At 43.4% G+C, this 12,190-nt stretch overlaps 1 protein-coding gene across 1 annotated transcript; it reads right to left on the reverse strand.

The window, feature by feature from the left end:
• Positions 1 to 8,526: 8,526 nt before the first annotated feature.
• On the reverse strand, positions 8,527 to 9,849 carry LOC137298573 (piggyBac transposable element-derived protein 4-like). Its single transcript, XM_067830873.1, has 2 exons — positions 9,774 to 9,849; positions 8,527 to 9,446 (listed from the first exon to the last, which is right to left on the reverse strand). The coding sequence occupies exons 1-2, from the start codon at positions 9,847 to 9,849 to the stop codon at positions 8,527 to 8,529; spliced, it is 996 nt and encodes a 331-aa protein (XP_067686974.1).
• Positions 9,850 to 12,190: the final 2,341 nt, after the last annotated feature.

The following is a 12,190-nucleotide window of genomic DNA, read 5'->3' on the forward strand; positions in this document are numbered from 1 at the left end:
CAAGTTTTAGACTGGCCCAGTTACAGCCCAGACCTAAACCCAATTGAGAATGTGTGGGGAGTCATGAAGGACAGAATAAACCAAAAGGGACTGAGAAATGTTGAAGATATGAAGGCCGAGGTGGTCCAATATTGGGATACCCTGTCACACGATTACCTACAAACTTTGATGGGTAGTGTGCCTAGGCGTATTCAGGCATGCAAGACTGTAAAAGGATGATGTTTTAACATGTTTATGTAAGTAAAACGCCAGAAGTTAATAAACGTAATGAGTTACATGACGCAACATGATTCTCAATAATTTCTGGGAATACTATATGCGTTATAATTGTTTCTTGCATTATGATACTTGCGAAGGTTCTGAATGGTTTTACTTTTTCTGAAATGGTTTAGAGATCTGCACCTTTCTATTGTCGAAAGATCATACAGAGCATAAAATCATTTACCTTCCTGGCATTGTTATTTTCCCAATTTGTTTTGTTTGTTTGGGTTTTTTTGTTTTTGTTTTTGTTTTTTTGTTTGTTTTTTTTGTTTTTTTGTTTTTTTTGTTTTTTGTTTTTTTTAATACTTGAAGCAGCTAGTCATAAGGCGTCTACTAAGTAGTTTACGCTCTTATCAATATCGGTCATTGCTGTATCAACAGATTAGTCAAGTAGCTCCTGGATGGAATCAGAGAGAAGAGTATCTCTAAATGTTTGAAGTTCGTTGGTATCCAAAAACAAACCTGTATGATTTAATACTATCTTCTTCTCTGTCAAATGTACATGGGCGTTTATTAAGCGCACGTAACTTAGATGGAACTCCCACTAGTGGAGATTACAAGTACAGCTTATCACCTGTTAAGCCCTCTAGGTTCAAATTCAGACGATATCATCGCATCGTTCCAGGTACACAAAGCACAGCTACAGGGACAAAGGTACAATTGAATTAAGTCACTTGCCAAAGGTGTCTCACAACTCATATATCAGTATAGGGCAGGTAATAACCCATCAAAGTCTTAGGTTGATCAGCTATGATGTAGATCATGAATTATGGTGATAAGAAAAGCTAAATGTTGCTAAACTTCACTGCAAGCTGTAAACTGTACTTTGGACATGACTCCGTATGAATGTGTTTAAAAGTGTTCGACATCATGCTGAAATACTTAACTAGTCTACATCAAGCTGTTATGGTGTGACCTCGAAAAGCCCAGAAGATTTTAAACACAATTTATTGCACATCATTTCATTGCTTGTTCATTTCAGCTACTCGTATTTTAGCGAGAGCTTAATCAGGTCACATGCCCAGAAAATTCATCAAGGCAGTAATTTACAATACTGCTTGCTTACCAAGAGGAATGAACTGGAATTGACTCGTCCTTATCATGTGAGGCAAAACTTTAAGCGATTAATTCAACTGGTCCTCACCGGAAATGTCAAGGGTGTATAAACAGAGATTTGGAATTAATTCAGTCATTCGAATTGCTGTGGACAGGCAAGACATGAGTAGTATAGACAATGGGGCTACGAGATCATTTTCAATAAAACCAACTGAAAATCTTTATTTCACAAATAAAGCAGTTGACAGACTCTTTGATCTTATCACCACTGTATAGACCACGATCGGATGCGCAATTAATCTACCACCGAGCGAAACGGCTCTTTTATGGTCTAGGCGGCAACATTGTGTTGTATGGCACGATCAATAATTCCTCTATGACGAAACCTCTCCCTGGCTCGTCTTTCAAGTAGTACAAGTTCGGCTCGTCAGCTTTTTTGTCCACTTTATCCGTGTTGTAAGTTGTTGACCATATCGGATCGGTGGCTCATTTCCGTGTGTCCCCCTCGTGTTCACCCGGCTGGTAGAGGTATCTCAGTAGGACCCTATCTGGTCTCTGTTTCTCCTTACCACGCAATTGGGCAGCCGACTCTGCCACCACTGATTTCAGTTTGGTAGCATTGACTGGTCTCTTACCCAGCAGTCTTGTTTTTTCGTGATTCATGGCGTCAACCACACGAGGTAGCCGTGCCACCCATTCAGTCAATTGTTTACCTAGGTTGGCCATCTCCCTCGCTTACTGATGCCCGAACAAGCGCTCAGCCAGTGAGCGATTGAATCTCTCGACTATGGCCTGACCATTGTGTTGTCCAGCCTCGCCTCCCCTGATATTAGTATTGTGTTTGGCCAGCAGTTATGACACGGCACCCATGAACTCCCATACTTGTGTACCCGTTCGAACTCGCGAGAACCTTAGGCCATATCCTTCGAGGTCAAGGGTTCGGCTTCCTTGCAGTGGCTGGCTACATCTACAACAGTCAGGGCATACTTGTAAGTTTTACCTCTCACCCTGTTGTGCAGTAGAAACAATAGGTCAGCTTGGTGAACTTGATTAGGTGTGTGAATGCTGAATTTTCTCCTTGGTATATACTTGGGTGCCGGTAAATAAATCTGCCACAGGGCTTGTATTTGTAACCATGCTTTGGTCTCGTCCAGTGACACTCACGCCACTTTGGCCAGTTTATGTATGGTGCTAGCACCTTTCTAGTACCCCTGCGGGCTGTACTAGGTAGCCTAAAACTTTTTTTTACATCATGTATATATTATGGTCTTGGTTCAATTTTCTCATGTCCGTTCATGTCCGTGTTTATACCGTCGATGGCTATCCAATGCTTAGTGTCCATCGGTGACAGGGACGTCTTGTTTATTGTCAGTCCGCATATCCTGTCCCCGTCGCTTCTCAGGGTGTTCATTTGATGGCTGAAGGTGTGTGTCTTGGACTGGACTTCCTTGAATCTGGCGTGTTTGATGTGTTGTTTCGTCACATACTTCTTGACACCCTTCACCTTTCGGATTTCCCTTAGGCCTTCAGGATGCAGTACATCTTGGGTCTCAGTCCGATGTGCTCGGCTATTGTCATGCTGGCACACTCGTTCTTCATCTTGCTGAGCACTTTTTTATTTACCATGCTGTGCATGGCATGGCCCTTGGGGTAGTTGCTGGTGTCGTACAAATGGAGGCGTTTTTTCATGTCCTCATACACTTGCTCGGTTGAAATCTCCATCAGCAGGGAATCAGTGTCTATCCGCCTCTATCACTATATTGCTTTCTTAAGTTCGTTGTAGTAAAAGTCGTACATCAGGTGTTTGGATAAATCGAGGATGCTCATCCCCACGTACACAGGCTGGTTGAATTTGATGTGGCTTTTGTTCATGTGTAGTGCCACCAGGTCGTCGATAGATATCTTGCTACGATTGAATGCCTGGTTGGCTATCAGTTTCCTTAGCTTGTCTTCCTCTGTCCATCTAACCAGCTTCACTGTCACACGTTTCCTCAAATTCTCCATTTTCTGAACACCGAGTTGTTCATGAGCTTGTAAAGGTTTTTCTCGAAGTCTCTGGAGTCCAGCTTTCACAGGTCCATGTTCATTCTGATGTAGGGCACTATCCAGGGACTTCCATCAAACTTCAGTATTCTATGTACTCTAGTCAGCTTCATACCTAGCAATAGATACAGTTTCAAATTATGATAGTGAACGACGAACTTGGTCTTATTCATCAAATTCGGCACCAGTTTTTCAACGTTTGCTGGCCACCCCTCAGCAAGTTATGTTGGTACTCAGACACCCAATCCGGGTTAACCCTCAAACGTTCAGGGACCAGGGGGTAGCTGTTGTGAGAATTGGTAACTCCTACGGAGATTCCAAATCCACTTTGAGGATATAGCCTTTGTTCGAATCTGGTGGTATGCTCATGACGTCCTCTGGACAACCTAATTTCCCGTCTGGAAGACACCATTCAAATCTGCCCATCGGTAGATACTGACTCATTGCCCATTTGTACAAGTTATTGGCATCAAGATAGAGTATGTGTTTGGTAGGTTTAGTAGAGGTGTAGCCTTCCACATATTTGTTATTGGCACGGGCGGAGCGTTTCAATGCCATGGAAATACCACCATGCAAGCCTTTCTCGATAAACAGATGTATATCGTATTCAGTGAACAGTTCTAATTTCACACCAGTCATTTTCAGTAGGGCATCCCACGAAAGACCGGGTGATGAATAATACCATGCCGGATCGATCCAGGCCATATTGTTTCAAACGCGTTTTTCTGAATCTCTCAAATACACCAGCCAGCAATAACATGTCCTTTTTCAAATATAAAATTTTTAATCGCCCAGATTTTTACAGCCCAGCTTATTCCATACGTTGATCACGTGTGAGTAATCGTCTTGCGAGACAGACGCGTTAGACAGCTTGCTGTAGAAGCGGTAAATGGAAAGTAACTGTGTCTCAGCGAACTTTGACCAGCTATCCATGTACTCATAGGGCTACTCGCCCTTCTTTATCAACAGTGGTCATGTCTCGGCGTCTGTGTATCGATCGGTGATAGGGAAAGTGTCATTGGCCTTGACCAGACTGTCGAGTGACGACATGAGGACATGAGGAACCTCAGGCCATTCAGCGAGAAGGATATGTATCTCTCCATGTTGTTGGGGATGCACGTCAGGTTGCTGTCTACCTTCGAAATAGTCTACATGATCAAGTGAGAGTCATACCTTCTCAAGTTGTGAAACACCGCAGGGATGTTGATTGTCTTGGGGTTGATTCTGAGTTTTAGGTTGCACATGCTGTGAGTAGCGCCTCTGTACTTACGTGGCAGCGATCTCTCACCGAATCACCGTTCAGTGGGTCATCGGACACGTGACAGTGAGTGCTGTGGTTGTGAGCTAGAGGGTGGGCGTCTTGCATACGCATGCAGGCCACTGTATACAGTGCATTTCTGATAGTTTTTTCTTCTCCTCGTTAAAAACTTTTCAGCCACATCTGGACCCCTGTGCACTATGGGATGTTTTGTTTTCCTGTCACATCGGACAACCACGTATCCTGAATCCACAGGCCTCGTGCTCCTGCGTTTCCCCCATGATCAAGGCTTCGAAGTCGGCGTAGATGATGTAAGGCACTGGGATTAGACTCCTGTGGTTGTCGAATTTTAGGATATTGTCACCTTCTTTATGCATGTCGGTTTGTATGGCCGTCTGCCCCACACCTTGGCAATTCTCCCAGTGTGATTCTAATAAATCAGCTCACATGAAGCCGTGCAGGTATCACCCACAAAAGTGTGTTTTCTCCTTGTGTTTCGAGTGGTCGTTCAGCAGCCTGCTGAGATGTTTTATCCACGGATAGTGATATTTTTCACCTCGTTGATCATGAATATGTTAACCGTTTTACAAATATACATGGAAGGACTTATCCTGCACACAATGACTGTTTTACCGTTGTGACTGAATACCTTGATAGCTACGTGATTCTGTTTTTCTATTTTATCGATCTGGGATATGGGGGTTGGTTCTTTTATACCATTTCAGTTGAGTCTATCTTTTGGATAGCTAGAAGGCCTGTTCGAATTGGTGTCAGCTGGAAACAAGGCTGACGTGATAGCTAACCTCATACAGTCGTCTCCTCTCCTCTATTCTGACATTGACCATGGCCTGTTTTGCTTTGAAGTAGGTAGGTAGTCTAGGTACGACCCGCCTCTGAACAGCACGTAGTTAGCTATGTCTAGATATACCTTATCAATTTTATCCAACAACCCACCCTGAACCCCTGTGCGTGTAGCGTTCTAGTATTTCTCATATCTGCTGAAAACTGTTATTGACTGACCCGTCTATAGTCATCTCCTCGACCACGACATATTCCTTGCCTCAGAAGTAAGGTTAAACGTACTCAATGGTTCCATTCTGCTCTTTATAAAGTGAAATTTTCACTGTGATTTAAAACTTTATACTTAGTTCCTTGTTAACTTTGTCAGCAATTACTTGCTTGATGTCAGTGATGTCTATGTTTTATCCAAGCGCCAACTTCTCAGATACTTACCTACAGCATCAGTGCGCACGAAGTCTAAATCAACAACTCTATGCTTACACAGTAGTTCGACTAGCTCTCGCTTTCTCATACGAGAATAACCTATTAACCCCAGCTCTTTAGCTTCCCGTTTGAGTTATTTCACAGTGGTAAGCTGTTTTATTCTAAGGTTGTTAATCTGCTCGGTCGGGTTGGCTTTCTTCATACTAGAATAAGCTGTCACACCAAGCTCTTTCACTCGGAGTTTTAGTTGTTTTACCGTAGGGGGTTTTACTGTAGGGCATTTTGACTGGCATTTTTTAGAATGCTGTTGGGAGTGTAGTCTCCAAAGTATTGTTTGCCAGCACTACCAGTGTCTCTGTCTTGTCGTGGCCGGCGACCAGCTCTTGCCAGTCCTGTCCAGAAGGCTCCACCAATAGTTGTTCGAGTACTTCATCACACTCCATCTTATAATGTAACAAGAAAGTTTTAAACCTAATAATAAAATACCCAACGCAGGCGAAACATAGCAAATATGAAGGTTAAGTTGCACATGACAAGCACTTCAAAAATCATAATTATATACTATGCTAAGCATTGCTTAACATTTGCTAATCATTTGCTAAAACACCCTATAGTCCACTGGTTGGTCGGATTTCAACATGAGCTTAACATGCTTAGTTTCAGCTAGCTTACTCCTAGGCCAAATGTAGAGATAGCATCAACATCAGGTAATATGATACACCCAACCTTATCGCCCATACTGCATATCTTGACCATGTTGAACACCAGTGCTTGTGACCACCCATCAGACAATGTGATCAATACTCAAACAGTCTGGCTATGGACACTGTTTCAACAGTGGACTGAACCCAGTTAGTTTTTAGAAGCCTGATACTTCCTGTAGCTAGTTCCACATCAACAAGAAGTTTTTGGAGGGTGGGAGGTGTCACACTAATTACTGTATAACACGTTTACTGCTGCTGAGAGATCCTAAGAGATAGAGACTTTTCTATCATTTGGCCTAGGACTACGCTGTTTCTTCATACGTTCTCGTTCTAGTTTGTTCATCACATTGTTCTCTCTCAAACACTCCTATCCTATCCTTGCAGTGGAATAAAGCCACCCATCACGTCTGCTCCCTCAAATCTTTCAACACCAACTTGAACTTCTGTGTCAGCACCCAGACACTGTGATTTGCGTGCCGGACAGAGAAGGCCAAATACAACAGCATGTCTCTCTTTTGTATTATCTCTCCATTAGTACTGCAGTCGTCCAGTATGAATAAAGTCTGCTCCCCTTTAAATTTCATAGGGTATGCCATCAACCAGTCTTGCAGACGTGTTCCCTGTTCTAGTCAGGGTCATTCATCACCCAAGGTCTTTCCGTGTATGATTTATTCATGTGTGATCTGTGTGCCCAACACGATCCACACATACGTTTGAATAGAGCCGTTTAAGCGGATGGTGGCAGCACGAGTGAACCCCTTTGATGTATCCAGCATAAACATTTTCCAATCATCACCTGGTCCTTGTTTGAACCTCCAAACGCGGTAATCCTTGCTGTCGTCGAAAGCCATGTAATGGTCGTCCCACTTGTTTGTGTTTAAATAATGATATGACTTGTAACCCCACTTAACAAGCACGTCGTAGCTGGCTTTCATGATTGGCTCGTTGTAAACCATTGGAATCTGCAGTTCGGACGCAGCAAATGCCAGCCCGACTTCGGATCCATACCGATTCGTATGCCCGTCTATTGTATGGGTTATTTATTGCATTCCACGCCTTATCCTGTGGTATTGGAGCACTTATTTCTTTGAGAATACGTCTGATATGGTAGTAGACGTGAAAGGTAAACACAGATTTACCCAGTTCAACGCATCTAGTGTCTGTCAACGCCAAGCCACAACCAGTCGTCTCGAAACAGATAGTTGCCTGGTTGAATTGATTCTGCCAGAATTGCATCAGGTTGCTAAACCACACGTGTACCGTTTCCACGTTCATGACCGAAAACCCGTCATGTCCAAACACATCCACAAATCATACTCTGAAATACAAACCATCCGCATCAACCACGATTTTCATGTGTGTGAAGTCGGAGACTTTCATGTTGTCGTTTTTAGGGTAATACATTTTTTAAGTATATATTAATATACATATACTTTCAATATGTACGTGACACTTACAGGGATAACGAGCTGTGAGTCTGTTCAGCTGATGCACGTGATCAATAGCACGTCTGGTCAACTCGAAATTGCACTCTGCAATATCACCAACATCAATGACAACAACAAGAAGCTGTTCGTCAGTGGCACCCACAACCAGATAACCGACGGTACACCTGTCGTTCGGGGGCTTGACTTAGAAGATGTTGTGAGCAACATGATGGTCATCACAAAAAAATAAGCCCATATTCCATCATCGTCACCAACGGCGATGTACCCATGTACCCACTTAAGTAGACTGGTTTCTCCACATTAGCCTTTGCCTGAACTCCTGGGGCCATGCGGACCCAGAAGCATGCTTGATTGCAAATATCTCTGAAATTATTTGTAATTTTCAACTGAGCTTTTTAAGAATGCCCCAAGTACCTAAAATCAATTATACCCTGAAAGACACGTCACTTTTAATAAAGAGCAATTGAAATAACACAGGCGAAAAATCATCACTACAGAAAAGACATCATGGGGCCACATGGACCCATACTTTTTAAAGAAGGAAAAATGTGAATATCCTTTCAAAGACGTCGTGGGCCCATGCGGACCCATACTTTTCATTGGCAAACATGACCTTAGGCCACCGTTTGGTGACTTGCTTTGTGGTATATACGTGGGCCATCTTGACCATGGCATCGACTGCTCTTTTGGTAGAAGTATAGAAAAGAATGATTTCTGGCTTTCTTTTAGGAGCGCCTTCTTCAAAAATGCCTTCATCATGCATTGAGCTGAGAACCACAGTGTTCTTGTTCTTTTTCCCCTGGTAATTTACGAGGGTTGCTCTGGCTCCATATGAAAATTCACTGCTGTGCACTGCCAGGCCTCTCTTCTTCTGGAATGGTGCAGGCAAGAATCTTTTATTGGTTCTGACCGTCCCAACGACTGTCAAGCTATTTTTCAGACAACCTGCAGCCAGTTCCAAGATTGTGAAGTAGTTGTCACATGTTATGTAGCGACCACTCTTGAAAAAGAGCTGTGCCAACTGCAGGGCTGTGTTGCGACCTAAATTAACCTGTCGGCCAAGAGCTCGACCAAGGTAAGGGATCCCCAAGAGAGGAAAGCAATGGCAAACCCAGACTATTTTAATGCCGTATCGATCTGGTTTACTAGGCAGGTACTGTAGAAAGTTGCATCTTCCCCTGAAGGGGATAAGTTGTTTGTCTATTGCGAGTAGGGGCCCAGCAATGTAGTACTGGTCCAGGTTTGCAGTGAACTGATCCCACATGTCCCTGAATGGAGCGAATGCATCTTTGGCTCTTCTCGCCGACCTAGTCGATTTGTCATCAAACCTCAGACAAGACATGAGTGTTTTGAAACGATTCTTGCTCATACAAGCCCTGACAATATTCACACCATCGCTTGCAGTTGGCTCCATTACTTCTGCAGCTGAGACCATGTGTTGCTTTCGGACACCTAAAACAACATCAAACCAACCACTGCCTCAATTTCAACTGAGTCGCACTCGACCCATTTGTTTTTTAGGGTCATGTGGCCATACAGGTTTGTGAAAGTAACAGTATCATTGATCATTTTGTCCGAAACAAACAGTTGGGTCATGCATATGTTGTGTACCGGGCACCCGTGTTTATGGAGGTCTGAGTATGTGCTTGTTCTTTGTCTTCGTGAACGGAAGAGCAGGAGCTTTCCCCCATTTGGTGGCGTCTTTTGCTGTTCATATGTCGGGATATGAAGCAGTTAATTCCTCGTCCTCTGACGACTGAGAAGACCTGTCATCATCACCTCCTTCAGGTTCATCCTGTTCTAAAGACGAATCATTGTCAGGGGGCAAGAACTCCTCATCACTCGCTTCATCCATACCTTTTCTGGTTCAGAGTCGAGTACCTAAGAGCCTTCCTCAACTGCCTGGCTGATTTCATCTGGATATACCAAAAATAATAATAATAATATGAAGAAGAAGAAACCCTGCCAACAATTATTTATATCATTGATTTTTCTGTCCCTTTTGACAGCAATGTGATTGGCAAGATTCAGGAAAAGCATGATAAATATGCGGACCTCGCCTTTGAAAAGTCTCGCTTGCATCCGAAGTACACTGTCGTCAGGCTCCCCATTGTTCTCGGTGCCCTTGGTTTGTGCCAAGAGATCAGGAGAGTGCCCGGGATCTCCACCGGGAGCACAGACCTTCTGACAATCTGGGTAATGCAGAAGGCTGCAGTGTTCGGGAGCCTTCATAATCTCCGAAAAGTTCTTGGTGGGTTCGACTAGGCAGTGTTTTGTGGGAGAAGTCCCATTTGCTGTCTGGGCTGCGTGTAGAGGGGGCGAGGGCCCTGACCTGATGATGAGCCTTGCCGGCCTGACTGTGCCAGGATCACCCGAACCCTCTCTGCTGCTTAATCTTAATCTGTAAAATAATAATAATACATAATATTTATATTGCGCACAATCCAATCACCATGTGATTGCTCAAGGCGCCACATACATGTTGTATTACCCTTTTCGGATATTGTACTTTCGTATGCTACTAAGCGCTCGATTCAGCAGCTGGGTGAACTGAGCGTCCATGTGGACGAAGTGTCTTGCCCAGGGACACAACACAGAGAGAGCGACCCAAGTCACAAAAATTTGGTGTCTGCACCGGGATTCGGCGTGACAGGCGAACCCGCTACCGCCTGCGCCACTGTGCTATGTACAACAGTTCATTCCACTCCATGACTCCCTCCTAAACTCATACATTCAAAGCACATACCACACGCTAACCTCAAACTAATCAAAGACTAAACAGCTAGCTTTATCTTGCCAAACCTTTACAACTCCCATAAATACTAATTTACACGTACATACACGCTTCCCATCCAATTCATATACACTGCCATATTTTTCCAGTAACTGAAATTATTTTACATTTAACCCCCACATTCTATACTCACTGTCTGAAGTCTCTTCAAGGTTGCCAGCTGTTGAAAGAACATCAAAGATGTTGCGTCTCTCCATGGTGCAGGAAAGACTGTTAGTTCACGCACTTTCTTGGAAACTGCCTCCTACTTCTAAGAAAAACGGCCTCTTCCAAGCAAAATCAACTGGTTTCTTGGAAACTGCCGCGAGTTCTTAGCAATCTGCCTCTTCCAAGAAATCCAAGGCAGCAACATACTTGTGTCACAACTTATAATTGGTTGCCCAACGGAAGTCAAGTATTGTTGCCAATATCTATTCAACTGAAAGTGAGGATAAGTAAGCACTCTTATGTTGATTTATTAGCGTAAACCAGTTGTTTGTTATGAAAAGCCTATTGAAATAAAACACAACTATAAAAGTTTGGGGGTTTTTTTTATTGCAAATCACTGTGAGGTAAATTGTGTAAGTAATTTACTTGCTCATGGACAAGTATACTTTATCTGAGTTTTCTGACTAGTTTTTAACATTCCATCGACGTCTGGCAATGCACATCGTCATCACCTGCTGGTCTGTATCATTGCTGTGTATAACAAAAGGAAACAACATAATATATATTTTGTTTGGCCATGTATATTGAAATGTATACAAATTTTTGCCTCTTTGAAAAGTATGGGTCCGCATGGCCCCACGACGTCTTTGAAAGGATATTCTCATTTTCACTTCATAAAAAGGTATGGGTCCATGTGGCCCCACGATGTCTTTTCGGTGTAGTCAATAGCACTGTCTGGCGAAGGTTCGTCTCACCCCCACCCCCCTGAATTACCCGCGAATTCAACGCTGGCCATCCAAGTATACCTAGGGGAATCATCACAGGGCGAAGTCGAAGTATAAAACTCTGTTGGACCAAACGGCATCAGTTTAACGTTTGTAGTGTTTAAGTGCGGGTGGGTGCCGACTCTCACAGCAGTCTGCAGGGGGTCAACCGTGGTTGTGGAAGACACGATATCACTCATCAAAATCTTCCTGCCAGAAAACATACACCTGATGGGGTTGAAGTGCACCCCTGTGAGATTATCAAGAAACAGTTGGAAACTATCTTGTAATAGTAATAGAACAATGACCAACGTCACGCTTAACGACACTGGGGAAGTGAAGTTTGACCAATTTGAGGAAGACACCTTGTATGTCCTGCACTATCAAAACGGAGTGTTTAAACATGTGCGCCTAAGAGACTATAAAGATCCTAACTGGTTGATCAACATGAACCTAACCTCGCTTACGTCTCTTAAATGAACATAGGCATG

Source organism: Haliotis asinina, chromosome 10, assembly GCF_037392515.1.
Source record: "Haliotis asinina isolate JCU_RB_2024 chromosome 10, JCU_Hal_asi_v2, whole genome shotgun sequence".
Lineage (NCBI taxonomy): Eukaryota > Metazoa > Mollusca > Gastropoda > Lepetellida > Haliotidae > Haliotis > Haliotis asinina.

What these genes read in the sequence shown, in the direction of transcription:
- LOC137298573 (XM_067830873.1), bottom strand. Translation starts at nt 9,849, where the DNA reads ATGGATGAAGCGAGTGATGAGGAGTTCTTGCCCCCTGACAATGATTCG. An exon ending in ACAGGATGAACCTGAAGGAG is followed by an intron (nt 9,447 to 9,773) that starts GTGATGATGACA and finishes ATGTTGTTTTAG; the next exon opens with GTGTCCGAAAGCAACACATG.